At 41.3% G+C, this 23,997-nt stretch overlaps 1 protein-coding gene across 2 annotated transcripts; it reads right to left on the bottom strand.

The window, feature by feature from the left end:
• Nucleotides 1-8,991: 8,991 nt before the first annotated feature.
• LOC122063204 (protein FLOWERING LOCUS T-like) lies at nt 8,992-14,409 on the bottom strand. Of its 2 annotated transcripts, none has more exons than XM_042626919.1 (4): nt 13,958-14,409; nt 11,786-11,847; nt 11,077-11,117; nt 8,992-9,374 (listed from the first exon to the last, which is right to left on the bottom strand). In XM_042626919.1, the coding sequence occupies exons 1-4, from the start codon at nt 14,180-14,182 to the stop codon at nt 9,130-9,132; spliced, it is 573 nt and encodes a 190-aa protein (XP_042482853.1). In that variant the 5' UTR covers nt 14,183-14,409; the 3' UTR covers nt 8,992-9,129. The 2 variants fall into 2 exon arrangements, with proteins under 2 accessions (XP_042482853.1, XP_042482854.1); XM_042626920.1 differs by lacking the exon at nt 13,958-14,409 and adding an exon at nt 12,030-12,383.
• Nucleotides 14,410-23,997: the final 9,588 nt, after the last annotated feature.

The following is a 23,997-nucleotide window of genomic DNA, read 5'->3' as shown; positions in this document are numbered from 1 at the left end:
CACAGGACCTACCCGTAGGGTCTGGTACGGGGCCACAAGTGGGAGGTACACCTCCAATTCTGCCATTCACTATTCCTCCGTATGTGGTGCCCCCTCCATGCCCTTACTATCCAGCTTATGCTCCTAATTACCAGTCGACGAATAATACGTCAAAGGTAGTGGAGTCATTCAAGAGGAACTTGCCACCTGTATTCTCTAAGGTGGGGAGTGATCCTCTGGAGCCGGACCAGTGGATCCAGGAGCTGGAGAAAATATTTGAGGTGATTGAGTGCACAGATGCACAGAAACTCATTTGTGCAGGGTTACAACTCAAGAAGGAGGCCAACTCTTGGTGGCAAGCCTCTAAGCCCATATTGTTGGTCGCACATCCGGAACCCACCTGGGAACAGTTCAAGGAGTTGTTCTTGGACAATCATTACCCACGTAGCTTCAGAGATCGCAAGGAGACGAAATTTATGGCCTTAACTCAAGGAGGTAAGACTATCCTTGAGTATTAGCAGCAGTTTGAGAGCTTGTTCCATTTTTTCCCTAGGCATATGAGGACAGCTGAAGAAAAGGCTGCAAGATTTCTGAAGGGCCTAAAGGCATCCATTAGGTTAGTACTTGAGGTCTTAGACTTGACAGACTATGGCCAGATTGTACAGAAGGCCAAGACTATGGAAGATAAGCAGAAGGGAGAACAGCCCCTCACACCTGGACTGTGGAAGAGAACAAATCCATTTCCAGATATGGGCAACTCCTCCAAGGCTTACTGTGGGTCGTACAGTTCTGGGCCTACATATAGGCAGCCCTATGGCCATCTTGCTACCCTCCTCGACCAGCTGGTGGTTCAGGCTCTACATCTTTCCACCCAAACACTAGTGCGGTACCTACAGTTCCAAGGCCGCCCCGACCTCCATCTTCAACGGGTCAAGTGCAGAGGGGCCCCGCCCCAGTTTCAGCGTCTTAGATCCATTGCTTTAACTGCCATTCCTATGGGCACTTTGCTAAAGACTGTCGGGTCAGACCAGCCTCACCCTCCAGTCAGCCCTCTGCGTATCGACCTCCCTTAAATCAGGGGAATCAATCGCAGGGAATGTATGCCCTATCAGCTGAGGAAGCTGAGGCCAGCATAGAAGTGGTAGCAGGTACATTTTAAATTTAAGAATTTCCTTATATTAAATATTGATGACCTGCTAAAATTATATGCATTGTTACACTAGGTGTCCTATCTATATCGGGCATACCAGCCTATGTTTTATTCGATTCAGGAGCTACACATTCATTCGTATCTAAGAGATTTGTTGAGAAACTTGGTATGCCACCCAGGACCCTAGATCATGGGATGATTGTTAGTATGCCTACTGGTAAAGTTACACAGTTGAAGGAGGTGTATAGGCCGTGCCCAGTGGAAATCAGTGGGAAGAAATTGGATGCACAACTCATTAAGTTCAATATGCAGAATTTCGATGTTATACTGGGCATAGATTGGTTGTCGCCTCATCGAGCTAATGTGATGTGTGCTGAAAAGCTGATTAGGGCGACAGATGACGAAGGAAGAGAATTGGTATACCGAGCAGATAAAATGAAACAAGTGAGAAAGGTCCTCGTCTCCGCCCTTCAAGCGGTAAGTTGTTGGAGAGTGGATGTCAGGGCTACTTAGCATCGGTACTTGATGTTGATGCAAGGATTACACCGCTGGAAGAGGTAAAGGTGGTTAAAGAGTTTCCCGACGTCTTTCCAGATGATCTGATGCATTTACCACCTGATAGAGAGTTGGAGTTTGCCATAGACTTGGTTCCTGGAGCAGCTCCAGTGTCTAAAGCTCCATACAGGATGGCACCAGCCGAATTGAAGGAGTTGCAGATGTAGTTGCAGGAATTATTGGAAAAGGAGTTTATTCGCCCAAGTGTTTCACCTTGGGGTGCCCCAGTATTGTTTGTCAAGAAGAAGGATGGCAGTTTGCGTATGTGCATCGATTATCGGGAATTAAATAAGCTAACCATTAAGAACCGGTATCCATTGCCACGCATTGATGATTTATTTGACCAACTGCAGGGTGCCAAGGTATTTTCAAAGATAGACCTTCGATCAGGCTATTATCAGCTCAAGATAAAGAGCGACGACATACCCAAGACAGCATTCAGGACTCGGTATGGTCACTATGAGTTCCTAGTGTTATCTTTTGGGTTAACCAATGCACCGGCAACATTCATAGATTTGATGAATCGAGTATTTTATGACATCCTCGATAAATGGGTAATTATTTTTATTGATGACATCTTGATTCACTCCAAGACAGAAGAGGAGCACACTCAATATTTGAGAATGGTGTTACAGAGGTTGAGAGAACAACAATTGTTTGCCAAATACAGCAAATGTGAATTCTGGCTTGAGCAAGTTGGATTCCTGGGGCACGTAGTGTCTAAGGCTGAAATCGAGGTGGATCCTGATAAGGTGAAAGCAGTAGTAGAGTGGGAAATCCCTAAAAATGTCACTGAAATTAGAAGCTTCTTGGGTTTGGCTGGATACTACCGGCACTTCATTGAGAATTTTGCTTGGATCTCAGCACCAATGACTAAGTTGACAAAAAAGGGTGTGAAGTTTGACTGGGTAGAGGAATACGAGACGAGTTTTCAGGAGTTGAAGAAGAGGTTGGTGTCAGCCCCTGTGTTGACCATCCCTAAAGGCACAGGTGGAATGACAGTCTACACTGATGTTTCCAAAGTTGGATTGGGTTGTGTTCTCATGCAACGCGGAAAGGTGATAGCGTATACTTCCCGACAACTAAAGGAGTATGAGAAGAACTACCCCACTCATTACTTGGAACTAGCCGCAGTCATTTTTGCCCTTAAGATTTGGCGACATTACTTGTATGGGGAGAAGTACGAGATATACAGTGATCACAAAAGCCTTAAGTACTTTTTCACCCAGAAGGATTTGAACATGAGGCAGAGGAGATGGCTTGAGCTCATGAAGGATTATGACTGCAACATTCAGTATCATCTCGGCAAGGCTAATGTAGTGGCAGATGCGTTGAGTTGGAAGGCACAGACTGTGTCACTCTCACACTTAGCAGTCAGCCCACCACTTGTACATGAGGTGACGCTAATGGATGAAGCTCTCTTATATGAAGGAGCAACCTTAGAGTTTGAACGTCGGCCAAAAAACCTTAAATGGTTGACTGTATCATTGGCGACTCTACAGGTGCATCTGACTATTAGGCAAGAGGTAATAATGAAACAACCTTTGGATCCTGAATTGCAGCGGATTAGAGTTAAGGTTCAAGATCAAACAATGAACGACCCAGATTTTGTTTTAACCAGTGATGGGGCATTGATGTTTCGAGGCAGATTGTGTATACCCGATGATTTGGACATACAAGACAAGATAGTGCGAGAAGCACATAGCTCCGAGTACTCACTCCACCCAGGAAGTACAAAGATGTATAAAGACTTCAAACAAAATTACTAGTGGCCAAGCATGAAAGTCACAATAGCTCTATATGTAGCGACTTGTCTTACATGCCAGAAAGTAAAAGCTGAGAGGCATCGACCTTATGGTACTCTTCAGCCACTCCCAGTACCAGACTGGAAGTGGGATAGGATTACAATGGACTTCGTCACTGGACTACCATGTACACCTAAGGGGATGGATGCGATACGGGTGATCGTTGATCGGCTTACTAAGACTACTCATTTCATTCCCATCAAGACCAAGTTCTCTATGGCCAAATTAGCACAACTTTATATGGATAACATAGTGCGCTTACATGGAGTGCCAGTGAGCATTGTATCAGATAGGGACCCAAGATTCACTTTCAGATTTTGGAAAAGCTTCTAGCATGCCTTAGGATCACAATTGAATTTGAGTACTGCTTTTTACCCACAGACTGATGGTCAGTCGGAGCGAACCATACAGATATTAGAAGACATGCTCAGGGCATGTGCGATGGAAATGTGTGGTAGCTGGGAAGATTATATACCCCCTTATGGAGTTTACCTATAACAACAGTTACCAAGCTACAATTGGGATGGCTCCGTATGAGGCATTGTAAGGTAGGAAGTGCAGGACTCCTTTGTATTGGGATGAGATAGGCGAACGCCGAATGTTAGGACCTAACATGATATATATGACTTGTGACAAGGTCGATGTTATTCGAGAACGGATTAAAGCAGCTTAGTCTCGTCAAAAGAGCTATGCAGACACCCGTAGAAAAGACATTGAATTTCAGCCAGGAGAAAAGGTGTTTCTCAAGATCTCTCCTACTAAGGGGTTGCAAAGATTTCACAGAAAGGGGAAGTTGAGCCCAAGATACATTGGCCCATTTGAGATCTTAGCCCGGGTTGGCTCAGTAGCCTACATGCTTGCTCTGCCACCTTCACTCGGGGATGTTCATAACGTATTTCATGTATCCATGCTGAAGTGATACGTCCATGATCCATCCTATGTATTACCCGTGGAACCAGAATATCTAGAAGCAGATATGACCTATACAGAGTAGCCAGCTGAAATTTTGGACCGAAAGGTGAAAACCCTTCGCAACCGCTCCATTTCCTACGTAAAGGTGCGATGGGAAAATCATTCACTTGAAGAAGCATCTTGGGAGAAAGAGGAGAAAATCCAAGCCAAGTACCCTCATCTTTTTTAACAACCAGGTACGCTAATTTCGAGGATGAAATTTTCAGAAAGGGGGGTAAATGTAATACCCTACTTTTTAAACCCGGTCTGATTACACGGTTGGCCCGGTTTAACTATGCAGAACCCGAACCAGAGAGGGTTAAGGCGGGTTCCTTATGGACCATGATGGCAAGGGTGACTTTGAACACCGGCTGGCCAGACAAGTCCGAGTCAGTGCCAGAGGAGATGGGTGTACCCAAGCCATGTACATGCACATATCATAAGGCCATGAACGGATAAAGCAAGTACGTAGCCGTATCTTAAAGCGCATACGTATATTATATCTTATGTCCAGAGTGAGATTCGTGTCGAGAGTCGAATTCCATCAAAATCCCACTTGGTGACCAATTTTTGGCCCTCAGGTGGGTGGTCATAGGTGGGCGCATCCGCCCACCTAAGTGACCCACCCATGAGGTTACAAGATATTTTAAAAGGTATAAATAGCCATCTTTATGTTTTCCTTTTTTTTTCTCATTTATGACACTCGGGCGTTTGGTGAGAAGAGTAAAGAGGAGAGAGAAAAGAAGGGAAAGAAGAGGAAAAGGGAAGGAAGAGGAAGAAGAAATGGATTTCAGTAGTGCCGAGGTTTGATCTTCCCATTCCGACGCCGGAAGAGTGATCTCCAATACGAGATCTACGTTTAGAGGTGAGCAAAGGCTGGGTTCCTTAAACTTTCACCATACCCAAATGAAACCCTTGATTTGGATAGAGTTTCTTGAGGTCTCGTAAATCCCCCTTGAGGTGATGAATCTAAGGTTTAATAGATGGCTTATGTGTTGATTTTGAAGGATTTGAAGAAGTGTTTCCACGGTTGGAGGAGCATTGGTGATTTGAAGTGATTTTGGGGTCTTTGAACAAGTTCTTGAGCAAAGAAGGTAAAATGGCTTCCATTCCTTAAATCTAACCTAGATCTAGGTTAGAACCATCTTATGAGACCTTGAATGTGTGGAGAATGGGTTTGGAAAAGCCCCATTTGATTTTCCAAAGGTTGGGGAAGGTTTGGAAAAAATGGCATTTTCCCGCTAAGACCGGTGGGCCAAACCGGTGGGCCAAATGGCCCGCCTGAGGGCACCCGCCTGAGAGGGCAGGCCCTCGGGGCCAACCTGCTCGTCGATCCTAGCAAGCCCCTCGGGGCCAACTGACGGGGCCAACCGGTGGGTTGACCTACCCGCCGGTCAGGACCAGTGGGTCTGACTAGTGGGTCAAGACAGGTGGGCTGTCCGACCCACCCGAGAAGCTTCCAATGTGATTTTTTTGTCCGAGTGGACCCAAAACGGACGTGCGACCTTCTTTTAGAATTCTAAACATGATTTTACCACCAAATCTTGTTAGTTTTGACCCTAAAGTGGTGAAATGCTAACCCTATTCACTCATGATAGGTTCACCAAATCTTACGCTTCTCGTACCGGATCTGACCCATACCAGGCGTGAGTCTTTGTACACTATAGGTAAGTGGGGAGAGAGAATGTTTGGCCTTATGTTAAGGCTTGTTTGGCATTCATTTAATTATATCTAGACTAGTCATGTCATCATGCGAATTATGTGTAACTTAGCCATCCTCATATTATTATGACTTGTGTGTTGTGTTTATTTTCTTAATGTCAAATGATGATGTGAATATGTGATGAATGATGACATCATGGTGCATAATGCATTAGTAGACTAGATGCCGTAGTCGACTTGGAAACGAGTGCATTGGTGGCCCGTGGAATGGGACGCAGAGGCACTATGCAATCGTACTATGTCATATAGGAGCATGCGGTGTAGGATTATCATCTTCTCGTGCTACAACCCTTCCCAACAGGGGTTGAGGTGTTGGGTTACCATTTGGGGGGAAGCAGTGGTCGCGGTTGTCGGGTCATTGTGGCGGTTAGACATACGTCCGACTGGTCATTAGGACAGTTGGCAACCTCGATGGTATATTCAAGAGGGCCAATCGTACTGCTTTTAAATTGCTGGAGTCAGCACCTTTAATTTCTGTCATTTACTTTATGTTGAGAGCCGGTGGTCGGCATGTTTTACTTTTTCGAGTAGTCACGGTGGGCCTTCTCCGGTAGCCCTATGTGCTTATCGGGGGATGGAGTTCGCGGCTCGTACCTGGAGTATACGCGCACTGTGGTTGTAGTAACACTAAACCAAAGACTTAGTAATGTTGATTAGGTGGAAGTGATTAAAATGAATTGCATAGCATATAGTGCATATGGTTGTGATTTGTTGTGTGGACTGCTGTGTGGTATTTCTTTTCACTTACTGAGCTAGTGAGCTCATCCCACGTGTGCACCTTTTTTAGATGATTTTGCAGATCATCAACCTGAAGAGCACGGGTCAGGCCCCACAGTTGAATTCCCTGAAGAGGATTGGTGGGTCCCCAAGGAATTAGAGCACACCACGGATTGCTCGTACGAGGGTTGTGCTATGGGACCGCAGCTTTGATACCGAGCTGAGCTTTGCTGTTGATACCGAGCTGAGCTCTTCTTCTGATACCGAGTTGAGCTCTTCTTCTAATACCGAGCTGAGCTCTACCTTTTGATACCAAGCTGAGCTTTACCTTTGATAGCGAGCTGAGCTCTACTTTTGATACCGAGCTGAGCTTAATCCTTTATGTTTTTGATGATCCCTTTTGTGTACTTGATATGTAAATTGTATTCTTTTGTGTAAATATCATGCCTGCGGGTCCACATGTACTTAACTATGTATTACAATTTGGGTATCAAGTATAATGGAAATATTTACAGGTAAATTAAGCCTTCCACTGAACTGATGAACACTTTCTTAGTTGTGTGTATGCTGTGGTTGGATACTGTATCAGATGATCCTGGTAGGTTTGGGTTAACCGATGTTAACCCAGTCACCGGTCCGGTTCTGTGCGAACGGGGTGTGACAGTTACATTGTGACAGTCAGAATGCCATACATCTTGCAAAGAATCAGGTGTTTCATGCAAGGACAAAGCATATTGATGTAAGATTTCACAAGATCAGGGAGTTTGTGTCAGAAGGCAGTATTCACTTGAGAAAAATTCATATAGATCTCAATCCTGCAGATATGTTTACAAAGCCAGTTACTACAGGAAGCTCGAGTCCTGTTTGGACTTGATTAATATTACTCATTGTTGAAGATGAGGGATGCACCAAACAGGTGCGGGTTTGTACCTCTAATGACGTACAAGGATGAAGACGTCTATAGGTTATCTTTACAAGAGGCTCGACAGAATTCAAGCCAAGGTGGAGAATGTTGGTGTACGATGTCCTGTATTCCATCGCAATTTAATCTAGAAAGTACTGGTGCAGCAACTAGACAGGCATAACGGCAGTCCTGCTAGCCGGTTAGCGAGCCGTGGGGGTTGCAAGGGGGGCAGGAGGCCCCTCTACATAGCAAGGGGTGTAGAGGGGCGCAACCCCCCGCTCGAATATTTTATTTGAGGGCAATTGTGTACTTTCTAGATTAGGGTTGCTATATATTTGTAGCGAGGGTTTCTTTCTCTGTAATGCAAGCAATACTGAGAGGTGTGAGGACGAGCGTTGTAACCTTATTCTCCATTGATAGTGAAGCGGGATCTCATCTCACCGGGGACGTAGCCAACCTTACCGAACCTTGTAAAATCCGTGTGCATTGTTTGTTTTGTTTTTTCATTATCTTCTGCATCGTTTTAAGGTTGTGTTTTTACAGGGGGAGCGGGGTGTGACAATAGTATTATTAGAAATGGAAGGACAAGAACCAAAATGCATTTTGGATGAAAACAATATCTCCACAATTTTCTCCTAACTCTCAAAACGTGGATATGAGCTAGGCGGACCGGAACCCAAAGTTTCGACAATTAGCCCATGGCCAACACCACCGAAATTATTCAATTTTTCTTGTGTTAGGTTGTGCTCGGATGGGTTTCTTAATTTCTTGTGTCATGCTCCTTTTTATCTTTTCTTAAGGAGGCCCGTTTACATTGATATGAACACCATCATCCAATAAAAAGTCTAAAACAATAATAAGGATCAGAACCAATAATAATAATTCCAACATAGTCTTATTAAATGATAAATACAAACATTAAACTTCCACACACACCCACAAATATACACACACAGACATGCGCGTTTGTTAGGATTATTTTGGGCTTCGGCCTTGATACTGAAGTCATCTACCGGAGCCAGTCCAATCTTGTTTTTTTTTTTTTTTTTTCCTGAGCCTCACTCAGGTTGGTAAAGATTCAGGCCAAGCAAGTTTCCGCCCCAATATTCAAACATGTAGTAAATATGGACTACAACTATTTTGTAATGGTAGCTAATTTCCTATACATTGTTGAAATGCTGAAAGATATAGAGATGGAAAATAATAGGATGAGGAAATGAGATATATCTAAGTTATTCATCTTTTTCTTGGTTATGAACTCCCAAATTAGGCATATCCATCATTCTGATCTTATTTTTGAGTCTTTATATATGTACATATATCCATCATCCTATTGGTAACAAGCCTCAAAATCTACCAACACCTATTTGTGGTCCTCGTCCACCTGAACCATTCTCTCTCTGGCAGTTATAGTAAAGGGCAGCAACCGGCAATCCGAGATTATAATCGGCAGCATAGTCTCTAGTGTTGAAGTTTTGACGCCAACTTGGTGCATAGACAGTCTGCCTCCCAAGCTGCTGGAATAACACGAAAGCATACCGATGAATTCCAAACATTGGCCGTGGATTCTCATAGCACATTATCTCTTGCCCTGAAAATCAAGAACAGTTCACTGAATAAAAACTCTCCAAATTGACAGTGGATTCTCATAGCACATTATCTCTTGCCCCGAAAATCAAGAACAGTTCACTGAATAAACACTCTCGAAAGGTAATGAGTTGACTCGAAACTCATGGGCTTCGGTGACCATATTTATGGGCCTAAGATCAGCTGAATATGCTTGTTCACATAAGTTTGAACAATTCAAAGCCCATTTTATTAAGGGATGGATTCATTCCAAAAGATATTAGACTGTTCTAGGAATGATATTTTAAAAGCAAAGCTGGCGAAGATTACATTAGAACTAAAGAGCTTATGGGTGCACGAGGCTCCTGCATGTGCGAGGTTTGGAGGGAGATCGGATCAGGTTTACATACGAAAATAATCTCGTACGTCCCTAGCCCGTGGATTCAGAATCCAATTTCTCTTTCATCATTTAATAGATTCTAAATCCATGGAGTGAACCTGATCCGGATTGGTTCAAAGAGGCGAAAGCTATGCAACCTTGCCCCAAGAATGTCGAGAAGTTGTTTCAACTACTTGACTACTAGGTAACATTTTGTACTTTTACCATTGGACCAAGGACACCCCTGCAGGATTACATTAGAACTACATATGTCAAATCTTATTAATGTAATGCTGTTTATTGAGGAGGAAGCTGATGATACAGGAGGAATAGTACGAATAAGAAGGTAGAAGGATAAATTTCTGTTGGCCATAACACGACCCACTTTCAGATAAAGACAAAACTCGTTAACAAGGGTAATTTTTTTTTGTTATTCAAAATACCCCTATTTTATTTTTTAGAAGGGGCAGGGAAAAAAATTAACCCCCTGTCATGGCTTCCAACGGATTTAGTGCCAAGCTAAGTGTAACAAACCATGGTTACATCAATCAAGACCTAAGGTAGAAAAAGGAAGCATATGGAAAAAAGATATTTGGATCCAACAAGATACACGATATGTACCATTGTGTACATTCTATTCTATTCAATCAACTGCGCGCCACTGAAATAAGGATTCTAAGATAGTGACTCTTAAATGGGTAAAAGACGAGGAGGAAAAACAAAAGAGGGGAAGGGGGAGGGGGAGGATTGCATTATGCCTCGATGCCAGACACATGGAGTAGTGAAAAGATCATTTTGCTCCCTTGTTGAATGTTTGTACGGAAAAACCATGCGATCAGGTAGTCATTCCCAACCTTAAATAAAAAATAAATAAAAAATAATAAATAATAATACATTTACTGTTTCTATACAACCCAATCAATGAAAAATCAAATTTCTACTTTATTTTTCTAATTTTATTCAAATAGATTGTATTTATGTGGTTCTCAAAAATTGATACCAACCTTAGTGCATGGGGTCGTAAAAGTTTTGTGGTCCACAGACTTAAGTTCTCACTCCCAAAAATAACTTGCCTAATGTAATCTCTGTCTCTACCAAAAATAACTTGTCTTCCCTAACGTGCATGGAAGCGGTGCTCCAAAGAACATACATTAGGCTTTTTTTTTTGTTAACCAAGGTGTTCAGGTCAGCTTATGCGCACCTCGACTAACTTCATCACTGTCAGCGAATCATATATTGCTTAAGTAGTTAAAAGATTTATGCCACTCCGTTACTAGTTACCACACTAAGTCCAATTATCTACTAACAAATTTGTATAAAACTTAAGAAAAAAAAAAGTGTTACTTACCGAAAGAAGTGCCAGTAGTTCCAGGGATATCTACTACTAACCTGAAAACCGTCACATATAGGAAGCTATAAGAGATCATCAAAAAGACAATTTTTGGGTGCAATATGTATAGAGGCCAGTCTAATGCTGCTGGTGAGCTGTCTAGCGCAATTAGTGAGCTATGTTGTGTAAAAATCACATACTCACCAGGAGGTCTCAAGTTCGAACCTCCTGGCTCTTATCTACTTCCCTCCTTACCCAACAAAAAAAATAAAAGGTACAGAGGCCTAGTTTAATGGCTAACATTTATGGGTCCTAGTATGACATCAGGTCTTATATATATTGGGAGAAGAAACTCTACTCGTCTATAGTCTCTAAGTGTCATACATAGGATGCTATGAAAAGATGCCTTTAGCCCCTCTACTTTCATAGCATCTTGTGTCTAAGCTTAGAGAGTGTAAAGAGATAATGTTCTGCTGGACCGCCACTTAGATTCCCTATTTTTAGGGAGTAGGGGTGTCTTTACACAAACCCCCTTAAAACAAGGGTGTGTCTAGGGTTTCCTATGCTAGCCTCTGGTATATAAATTTTATGGTTTTTATTTTTTTAATAAATGAATAAAAAATATTATTGTGAAAAAAGTATAGAAGAACCTTCTTGCACATATACACACACAATATATATATATATATATATATATATATTTTAAGAGAGAGAGAGAGGGGACAACCAATGCAAATATTCCCTCAGGGTTGGATGACTTGGACTGGGTGCATCAGGGTCAACCATGATCTGCAAGATAAAAAAGCTAATTAAAAGGGAGAAACCATATGAAGAAGATGAGATGTAATAGTCAAAACAAGTGTGATCATCATATATTGCTACACTTCCATAAAACGTCTAAGAGAAAACCCAAGTGCATGGATTTAACTTGGGGGTGGGGGGGCGGGGGTGACAATGAAGCCAAGACTTACCAGTGTATAGAATGTCCTCATATCATCTCCTCCAATTTCAACCCTAGGCTGGTTAACCACAGTTGATGGCTTAAATTCACGCCCATTGCTAACTTCCCTAGAACCATAGCTGACTCTCAAAGATATCCTTCTGTTAAAAGGGTCAAGCACGTCCCCTATAACACGACCAACCACTACAGGATCCCTCTCTCTTTGCCTTGGCATTAGTATGAGTGAGTTCACATGACCACTTAACCACTACAGCAATGCTCAACCAAAACAGAAACAACCTATGCAATTAAGTTGATGCTAGCGTAGGTCAGAACCCATAAAGGGTTTGAAAAGGAGAGAAGACTGAGAAAGGAATAGATGGTTCCATTCAAGAGAGGAAGGTTAAGTTTATATAAATATATATATATATATATATGTTGGACAGATTCTCCTAAAAAAAAAAAAATTAAATTCATTCAATCCTCCTCTTTTAGTTGATGAAAAATATATTTGAGATGACGTCCATGACTAGTCATCTCTCTCTCTCTCTCTCTCTCTCTCTCTCTCTCTCTCCTTTTTACTTAGCTAATTTGCATGGTTGGAGCAGGCTGGACTTAGCTAGCTTTTCTTTGATGTAAGGGCACGTATGTCCTTGACATTCTGATATCTATCCTAGTATCAACAAGGACACAATTTAACTTTAAGCCTTAACTTTTTCTGCTTTTTGTTTCGCATTTTCTTGGGCTGGGCTCGTGGCGGCGTGCCTCGGATTTTGGGTCATCATTGTATTTCACTAATTTTAAAATTTAAAATATCTCCCCATTCACTCCTAAGTCTTTACATCACTTCCAGAATGGAGTAACCTACTACCGAAAAGAGCACTCAAACGCCACCAATCTGGTACATGAAGCTGGAGATTAAAAACCTCACACACGTTGTATAATCCTATTATTGTTGGGGTTGCCGTAGATGGTGGAAGTAATAATTTTATATTAGAAATAAATATTTTGATGTAATGATTTATAAGTGTTTAGGCATCCTCCTCTCTTCATTGGTTAACTTTTGAAGAAAAGTTTATATGAACTTGAAGTGAGAAAATCTTAAATTCTGTGTTTGGAATCTTAACCGCAAGTTCAAGTTTAAATATCTTTTTTATCTTTTATTTTTGAGGAAATTACATTCTCCTCTCATGGACTATGGTTTAATAGCAAGTTCTCTCCACATGTTTTCATAAATACCAATTCCCTTCCCTCTAGTTTGAAGATTCTTTCAATTGTCCATAAGGGATTGACGGTGTTTAATTGACTTGTAAAAAAATCGATTTACCCTTGTGACATCTACATATATTTTTTTCTCTTTTCTTCATCTTTGAACCATCTCTCTGTTATGAAACCTCACTCACGCATAGAAGAAAGCTCTCAAGTGATCTTTGAAGATCACTTGCAAACTCTCAATCTCTTAAGTGATCTTTGAAGATCCTCTCAACCTCTCAAGGAAAATTTAATCTTAAAACAAAACGAATCACTTGCACATTTAAATGTTCCATTAATAAATGCTTAAAACAAAATGAAACTCGTTTCGTGCATTCACATGTAATATAAGTGTAGATTATGCCCATAACGATGCCGTGGATCTATCTGCAAAATACATTTTCCATTAGATTATGAACTACGACCTTAACCAGCTCTAAATGAATTTTCACGGAAATTTCCTATCCCATCCCTTAAGAAGAGGGCCCGAAACTAGAAAGCCATATCATATTTATTCCATTAGAGGAGGCACATAGTTGGTTGGGTATGGCTTTTTTGACTCGTTGACGGTATGAGTGGAGAAGATAACCCACCCAAAAAAAAAAGGGAAATGAAAGGAACTAGTTTTCGATATTTTGCCCCAGTTAAAATCAAATAAGGTTTATAAGCAGATACTAGAAATAACTGAAGAGAGAATGAAAAGCTTACAGCTTCAAGCCAATGTTGTAGTGCTAGCTTCTGAGCTTTCTCATCCTTGGACAAACCTTTACCCACCTGTACATCCACACAATGAAAATTATTCATTCCCAGAAAAGTTCTCAATGTATTTGGTAATCTTGATGAAAATAATGGTTTATGTTTTCTGAGCTTTCTTTGTATTTTTGGGTTTTCCATTGGGGTTCTGCAAATGCAGTGGTAGATACTTGAAGGCATTGAAGATTCCAATGAGCGAGGTGACCGATAGAATAGTGGAGAAGCGCATTGAGTCGCTTTCAAAAGTGGTGTTATTGTGTATCAGTTACTGTTTGAAGATCACTTGCAAAGATTAAACTTGACCAACTCTCAAGTTTCAACAAATGACGGTGGAGCAAATCGATCGCGGAGCACAACAAACGACAACGGAGCAAAGCGACGACGGAGTTCAGCAAATGATGGCAAAGCGCAATGATGAAAAAGGGGCAAATCACGATGAAGAAGGAGGTTATGTTTAGCCTTTTAGGGTTTAAAGCTTATTTAATGTGGGTAGAGTAATTTCTAAATGAAATTACATGTTTGAATGATGAGGTCATCACTTAACACGGCTATCTAATAGAAAGGGTACGATTGAAAAAATCTTCAAACTAAAGGGGAGGGGATTGATATTTATAAAAGTACGTGGAAGAAACTTGTTATTAGGCCATAGTCCAAGGAAGGAGAATGTAATTTCTTTTTTCTTTTTTTTACTTTATTTATTTATTTTTTTTGTTGTCACGAGACCCTTGTACAATTCGAATGATGTTTTAGGGTACTACATAAAGAGCTTTGTGATGTCCATATTCAACTTGAAAATAACATGGCATCTGAGCCTAGTGGAAGAGTGATCATCTCATCTCTCCTAGGCCCCTACCAAAAGAAAAATTCATGGCCAGAGACCGGACCAAAATCCACTTACGACTTTTGGGATATTTTGGCAGAAGTTGTTAGTATACACTATTCTCTATATCAAGGATGGAATTCCCAATTCCCATGTATTGATTGACCATCGGATTGGATTGACGAACCATTGGATTAGAATTATTTCCTGAAGTAAAATCTCACTTTTTCCCAACGCTTACTTTCGATGCTTCAAATGGTTGAATGCTTACCACGTCTACAGGATCTATTCCATGGATGAGGGAGTTTTAGTATTCAGAAAGCATGTAGTTTTCAATAATGTAACAACACGTGGAAGAGAAAGAGATTAGAATCGAAAGACGACTGTGGACTTCAGAAAGGAACAGATCGAACAAACTAACAAATATGATAATATCTGACTTTTTTTTTTTGTTGTTTTGCTGAACCTGATAAATATCTGACGACCACAGATATATATATATATATATATTTTGATGCAAGACGACCACAGAATATCAGTGTTAAAAAGTTTAGATATTTCAAAGAGACAAGACAACGGAGAATCTTGCTTTAATTTGGGGCCTTACCAACAAAAAAAAAAAAAAAAAAAGGTTATGAAAACTCAAGTTAAATGGCATGTAAATGCGCATTCCGTCATGGGTCATTGTTGGGGATCTGTAGTTAGACCTACTCACATATACTTACAAAGAGAACGGAAAGAGTTTCAAATCTCTGAAGGATTGGGGGTCGGTGATCCAAAATCTTTTTGCTCAGATATATATATATATATATATATATATATATATAGTAAGACTCTACAACTTAAGTTATCTACACACCCCTAGGAAACCAATCTAGGTATAGGCAAAGGGATTGGTGAAAATTAAGTATAACAGTAGAAAACTAGTCACTGGTAGATCCCACCAGCGGATCTGTCTGTCCCAAATTGCATTATTAGACTGTGTGATTCGCACAACATAGGATCCACCTACTCTATTCATACATCTTGTGAAGTCAAAGTGGTGGACCCCACGGCTCAACAAAGACGTTAAGTCACTTGGCAAAATCTCACTGGGCAAGCAATTAGGCCTTGGTGAGTCTATCCTATAAATAGAAATATGAGCTTAGAAGCTCATTGTGAGGACCAGCGGGGTTTCGCGGACCTCCTGTTATGAAAAGAGCAGTGTTGGTCCGATGGTCTATATTGACTGAGATTCTTCACCTAGATTAAGTCTAGGACCCATTTAATTGAAATTGGAATAGAGATGACTCCATCTGAACTATCTAATCATGGGTTAGGGTTTATGTCAGGTTGCGATTTGAGGAAGGAGTCTGGCACCTCGGTCTACCCGATAAAAACAGCCCTAGGTAAACACAGATTATTGAATGTGCCTTCTAGGTTTGTGTATACAAACATCAATATCACATAAGCATTGAAAAGAAAGAGCGACCAAAATGTAAAGGAATATGGAAAAATCCACATACCTGTATCTAGCCGCGTTGCATGGTTAGTATATAGAATGTAAAGCAAAAATGTTGATACAACATGAAACAAGCATGGTAAAACCCTAGATTGTAGTATTCAACACGTCGGCAATAATATGCAAGATAAAATAGAAAGATGAGGGGTGAAATTGACATACCTCTGTCCAGATGCTTTGCAGGGTTAGTATACGAAATGTAAAATAGAAATGCTAGTAATATACAAAAGGTCAAGGTGAAACCCTAATTTACCATATGCACATAGTGGGATTACAAAACTGCCATTCATGGCATGTATGAATCATATCAAAGTGATTCCTAAGCATCAAAATATGAAAACTGAAATGTGCTTCTATTGAAAATATGATCATGACATAGAAAGATATAGTATCATAAAGAATTAATCAAACATGCCATGAATCACAGAATTGCCACTGAATATGCAAGAGCATGATAGGTGAGCATGGAGAAGCACTGAAGACATGTAGACATGGGAATTAAGATTGTAGAGACACATAATATATAAAGATATTACATCATAGAAAAAAAGTAAGAGAAAGACGAAAATATCCTTAGTATATATGTGTTACACTTGTGTCCTAACCTTGTCTAATTTGGACTTTTGTGATAGATGTTAGACCAGAGATAAAGAGCACCAATGGATTTTGGCTCGCGACAGTTCATTACTAAAGAGGAAAGGATAATCATACTTGTTTATGCATATCATGCCAGTCCAACTGGAGGGGATTCAGACCTTCCGACCGTAAGCGGTAAGTAACCCGACACCTCCCTACCTGAGTCCCGGCAAGTACCAAAAATGCTAGAAAAACATGACCACAATCTAGGGCAACCCCTTAGGGAAGTACCAAGTGGGGACAATAAGCAGTCAAGGCACAGCACTGCCTTGACCACCGGAAACAAGCCCACCGGAAATATCCTGGGATGAATCCAGTGGCATATTTCTGGTGGCCCTTTGGGCTGCTAATTGGGTTTCGATGCCCGTGGGCCTCATCACCCACATCATGAACAGCCCCAAATGACCCCACACACTCTCCCACACCTTCCTCATGACTTGTACACCTTTTAAGTCTATAGAGGTGGGCTCACGTGTTCCAAATGACGGAATAACACACTTGGACCAAATAAGTGCCCAACCAAATGGACCTTAGGTCTATAACTTACTATAAAAGGAGGTGTGAGTTCATTTCTCATTCCTCACTTGTCCAAAACGTGGGAGAGAAGAGAAAAGGAGAGAAAGGAAGGAGAAGAAGAGGAAGAAGAGGAAAGGAGCTCACCTTGGCTCCCGGCTTTGCACCGAGTTGCCAAAATCCCCGTCGGAGGTAAGTGCTACCTCCCTACCACTCTCCTTCTTTATTTTGTATTTGTGTAGTTGAGCTAGGGAGTGAATCACCAGGTTGGAGGGGTAAACCTCGACCTCGACAACTACCGAAGGTCGGGTGAGTGTACATTTCACTCTCCCATATGATTGTCGAGCTCAAACCAAGCCAGTGAGCTCCGACAACAGTTGTGATAAAAAATGAAGTTAAGGTTTCGATTGTCATATCTACTAAATGGCTTGGTAAAATTGGGATTTCTTTAGCTTAAAATGAAGGTAGGAAGACCCTCTACAAATTCCACGGACTAAATCTCGGTGATCGGGCTCCAACCAAAAAGCACCAAATTCGTGGGTAAATTTCTGGGAATCCACCGCAAACAACCTAGGTTTTTTCTGGTGGTATATTTCCAGTGAAGTCCAGACCTTTAGGGGCCCTCTGTTTGATCCACCGGAAACAAGACTAATATTTCCGGTGGAAATTGTCTGTTTCCGATGGCATATTTTTGGTGACTCCTTAGTGCTGCCTGAAATTGACAGTGCTTGTACCCTTTAGGGGTAAGCCCTATGGGCCCCCTCTAGTGTTTCTGACACCCATTAACATTAGATTACCTTTGTAACTAGGATAGAAACATGCACACACAATGAGATCAAAAGTAAGTTGAACGCCCAGTGACATACTTGGAACCCCTTTCTCTAAGTACATCCGAGGTGAGGGATGGTTGACTTTATTCTGTGGAATGTTTAATATTTAGAAATTACTCACATGTGGTAGGAATTTTAATTGATTATTAAATTATTAACATGATTATGTTGATAATTGTGAACATGCTATTTATGTCGAATCACTATGTTATAAAATGTGGATTATGATATGTGATGTATGCGGAGATGTGTGATGGGATCTGGTGTGGTTGGGGTGATTCTGGTACTGTGATCGCCATGTGGATGTTGCATTCATGCATTGATTATGTGCATTAGACTAGATATAGTCACGGATTACACTTTGTGGCTGATGGTAATTCTGGTATCGTGTACTCTGGTATTATACTTGGAAATGGGTATGCTTTGTGGCCGATGGTGATTCTGGTATTACGTAGCCCATACTCAACTGCTTGTATGCTAGATAGGTATATAATCGTTGGTTACACTTTGTGACCGATTGTGATTCCGGTATTGTGTACCCAAGGACTATACTAAGAAATGGACATGCTTTGTGGCCGATGATGATTCTGGTATCGCGTAGTCTATACTAACTGTATCATTATACAAGGCATATAGAATATTTGTGGTTAGGTGACATTCCCTATGCTACGTCCCCTTGCCAATAGGGGTAAGTTATGGGATATCCCAACGGTGGTATGTTTAATGAACCTTTCTGAAATGCCACACCTGCGGTATGATGTGATTATTCTCGGAGGAAGGAATTAGTTCAGTATGGCTAATGGTGATTTCGATGTCATGACTACAAGGAGGGGGTTATCAAGGGTTTGTTGGGTGACCAATGGTCGCATTCTGGGATCAGAAGACTCCTAATCCCAACTAAGGTTAGTATTGCTAGGTGACCGATGTGCAAGTTCCGGGACCAGGAATACAACCTAATTTGTTGTAGTAGCATTTACTAGACTTAGTTTTATACTAGGTGGATTATTAATCAAATGAATTGTATCATTCGCATCATAGACTATATGTTTACTTTCTGTACTCATGTCATCATAGATTATACTTGTATATACGTGTTTTGGGTGTGCATGAACCCCACCCTTCACTGAGCTTGTTGGAGCTCACCCCTCATATATATATATATATATATATATATCTTTTTAGATGATGATGCAGGTACAGTGGTACCAATGGGATATGACTCTACCTCTGCACCCGAGTATGGAGTGACCGACTGGTGGATGCTAGAAGCGAAAAAGCACGAGCAAGATTATGCCTGTGACACCTGTACCTATTCGGTAGCTTGAGAAGCTAGGTGTCTTTTTTATATTCTGATACCAAACTGGTTAATGGTATTTTATTGAATTTAATATATGTAAGTCATTGACATATGTAATTTGAATAACTTGGTTAGGGATTTTATGTTATCATTAGACACTACCCTAATTGAACTATATTCCTCTATTATATTCTCTGATTCCGCTGCTATTGATCTTGTGGTTTGGCATGTGTGGTTGTGCATGTTAAGGTACTGCTATTAGAGATCCTGGTAGGGGGTATAAGATGGGTAGGTGTCTTACTCATACCTATGGTATCCCATAACGGGGATTGAGGTGTGACAGTTTGGTATCAGAGAGAGATGCTCTGCCTTAACTCACAACCTAACCAAACCTTGATTTTGGGGATTAGGATTTAAATAAAAAATCTCAAGACAACAACTATTAGAAATACACAATTAGGAGACAAGTATAAGTGTTAAAGTCATTTCTTTATATAAAAAGAACTTGATTACATAAGCTTACACCAAATTTTCTCAAATAAAATTTCTAAAAGCAGGAAATCCTAATCTAGCCTAAATTTTCTAGGAATTCAAACTGACATAAACAAAGAACGAGAAACAAAGGTGCATAAACTAAACTAAAATACCTCAACTGAAACATAAAAGCCTATTGTGCCGGGAAGCATAAAACAGGGAAATCCTAAAACTACTATGGAACCATAGGCCACTACTTCTGCTGCTTCTGGTCTTAGGTCTGATTTTGAGCTTGTGTCCCAGTTTTCGGCATGGGAATTCCAAAGTATCAAACCGTCTCCCTCATCTACCTCTCCATGGACCCCACACGGTTGTCAGGGAGATAGTACCTCCTATCCATGCTCTCCAGTCAGTTATCCATCCTCCTCAAGATGTTGTTTGTGATGTCCAGATGGGCCATCACGGCATTTAGCCCATACCCTCTAGAGCCCCTAGAAGAGGAAGTAACAGTAGTCCCCATAGCATGTTGGGAGGTGGTGGAAAACTTTAGGAGGAGGTACGTGTGGAGGAGCCAGAGGGTCGGCATCATCCTAACCACCCCCATGGCCACCTCCCTGTTGGCCCTCTACATCCATAGGCTGCTGCCCTTCTTCTTCCTCATCTTTAGTCACCTAGTCGATATCTATGATCATTGTGATACCCTACTTTTTAAACCCTGTCTAAATTCTCGGTTGGTTCGATTTGGTCTTACAAGACCTGAACCCAAGCCAGCCGAGGCGAGTATCTTATGGAACATGATGGTAAGGGTGACTATGAACTCGGGTTGGCCAGATGAGTTAGAGTCAATGCCTAGTGATGTCCGTGTACCCAAGCCGTGCACTTGTACATATTACCGAGCCATGTACACACACTAAAGGTATGTGACTGTATTCTATGTTAAGTATATGTGTTAATCGATTACCAAGAGTGGAATACGTGTCGGGGCTGAGCCCCATCGAAAATCCCAATGATTCGGCTAAGTTTCAGTCGACTGGTGGGTGGTCATAGATGGGTCGGACCCACCAGTGTGACCTACCACTCTGATCTATAGATATTTTGACCCCACTATAAATAGCATTTATTACTTTCTTCACCCTCATTTATTATTTCCATGATGGGTGAGAAAAGTAAAGAAGAGAGAAAAGGAGAGAGAAGGAAGAAGAAGGAAGAAATAAAGAAGAAGATGATCATTGTGCGTCGTTGGGGTCAAATCTCTTAAACCCAACACCGGATTAGTGACCCTCAACTCGAGATCTACATTTTGAGGTGAGTATTGACGGTATTTCTTAAACCCTTATGAAACCCTAAATGAAACTTTATGATTTGGGTAGGAATCCTCTAGATCTTGTTAATCTCTCTTGGGAATGTGAATCTAAGGTTTAATAAAGGACCTACATGTGGTTTATGAAGGATTTTGAGGAGGAACTTGCAAGGTTGTGAAGCATTTGTTGATCCCTTGAGCTAAAGAGAAGATTTGAGGTTTTTGAAGCGTTCTTAAGCAAAGAGGTAAAACCCAAACTTGGAACTTTAAATCGATCATAGATCCATGTTGGAATCATGATGTGTGACCTTAGATTTGTGGAAAACGAGATCAAATCGACTCCTTTTGGTTTCCCCAAGGTGTGTGAAGAATGGAAGAGAACATAAAAAATCCCGATTCTAATTGGTGGGTGCCTAGAATTAGTCGAACCCACCAATCCAAAGCCTGCCTATCCTAGTTGAGCTACTGGCTCGACCGACGAGCAAGACCTATGCACAGCTGGCCCGCCACTCCTGGCCCATCGGTCCAGGTAGAGCTGTTGGCTCGACCAAAGAGTAAGACCGGTGGGCACCTGGCACACAGCTCTTGGCCCGTCGATCCAGGTAGATCCTCTGGGTCGAGCGGCGAGCAAGGACTGGTGGGTGCCTTGCCCATCGGTTGACCCACCAATCCAACCTTTTGGGTTCTGAATGGGCCCAAATTTGTCAGGCAGCCTTCTCTAGTGATTTTAAATATGTTAGGATCGTCATACCTCATTGGTTATGAGCCTAAAGTGGAGATATACTAGGATCGTTCTCCTTTATGATATTGTACTAAAAACTCACATCATCGCATGCCGGATTTACCTCATACCAAGGGTGATCATTTTACATGACTAGGTAAGTGGGAAGAGGACATTGACTTCATTTTGGAGTGTTTTTGCATCATTCCATTTTTGTTGTGGACTAGCTATGTCATTATTTCATTATTATGTGTATACTAGTCATCCATTTGTGCTATTGCCTGCATTGATGTGTGCATTATAAAATTCATTTATGACTTGACATGTTGTTATCTTTAACTGTTAAATGCTTATTCTTGCTTTGAGATATAAGATGGATGACTTTAAACTATCGAATATGCTAGATTGCTAGACTAGATGTCATAGTCGGCTTGGACATGAATGCATTGGTGGCCCGTGGAATGGGACACGATGGTACTATGCAAACATATTATCTCACATAGGAGCATTTGGTTAGGAATGACATATCCCTGTGCTATGACCCTTTTCAGCAGGGGTTTAGGTGTTGGATATATCACTGGGGTGAAGTTCGAAGTTGTGTACCAATGGTGGTGGTTAGAAATACGCTGGCTGATCATTAGGACTGTCGGCAACTTTGGTGATATAATAAGAGGGCCAATTGTACTGCTTTTAATTTAATGCAGGGCAAGGCCCATTTTACTTTATTGTGGCCAGGAAACAGTAATTTACTTTAATATCACTCAGAAATAGTAATTTACTTTAATGTCACTGAGGAATGGCAATTTACTTTTCTAGTACCCACAGTTGGCCTTCTCCGGCAACCCTATAGGCGTATCATGGGATGGGGTTCATGGCTTGTACCCGAAGCATACGTGCACTGTGATTGTGAGTAGCACATAATCTATGACTTAGAATTGTTGTCTAGGTGGATTAAGACAATAAAATGAACTGCACGCATATAGGATCATTTGTATTACGAATGCTTGCTTTGTCTTTCTTTTTGCTTACTGGGCTAGTGAGCTCATCCCACATGTGCATTACTTTTTAGATGATCTTGCAGATTATCCAATTAAAGAGCTAGAGATGGGACCCACTGTGGAGATTTCAGTTGAGGGCTGGTAGGTCCCTGAAGATCTTGGGTACGGGGTCGAGTGCCCATGCGATAACTGTATTATGGGTTAACAACACTGATACCAACCCGAGATTTCTTTGTGATTATTTTGTGATGTTATCCTTTTTGTATTCTGGATGTTTAAATTATATTTCTCGTGTATATATCACGCCTACAGGCCTACATACAATTTGGGTATTAAGAGTATTGGTGTATTTGCAGGTATGTACATGTAAGACTTCTGCTGAAATACAGAATTTACTTGACTTAGTGTGTGTGTATGCTATGTTGTGCTGTGGTTACTATATCAGATGATCCTGACAGGTTTTGGGTTAATAGGTGTTAACTCGATCATCGGTCTGATTCTGTGAGAACGGGGTGTGATAGTCATCTTCTTCAGGGACTCCTAGTTGAAGTCAAGGACATCAACTCCAACCCCTCCTCATCCTCCAACTCCAAACCAAAGCACTTGAAGACCTCAGTTAGGATCCGACCATAGCAGAGATTCCTGGACCTGCGATCCTAAACTTTCACTACCATGGTCCACATCAGCAGGTAGGAAAGATGAACTGGAACCCCCATGTAAACACAATAGGTAACATATGTTTGTAGGACAAATACCTCATCATAGTGTCCCCTAGTGGGGAAGACATCAAATTGAATGGCCCAGCACATGACCTTTGGGGTAGCGCGATAGTTGGCAGTTCAAGACCACCCCGCTTTATGCTTTGTAAGCATGCGGTCCATCTTTGCCTGAACATTAAAGTTTTG

Source organism: Macadamia integrifolia, unplaced genomic scaffold (assembly GCF_013358625.1).
Source record: "Macadamia integrifolia cultivar HAES 741 unplaced genomic scaffold, SCU_Mint_v3 scaffold125, whole genome shotgun sequence".
Taxonomy (NCBI): Eukaryota; Viridiplantae; Streptophyta; class Magnoliopsida; order Proteales; family Proteaceae; genus Macadamia; species Macadamia integrifolia.
The sequence above is the reverse complement of the archived record's forward strand: the minus strand, read 5'-3'. Positions and strand labels throughout refer to the sequence as shown.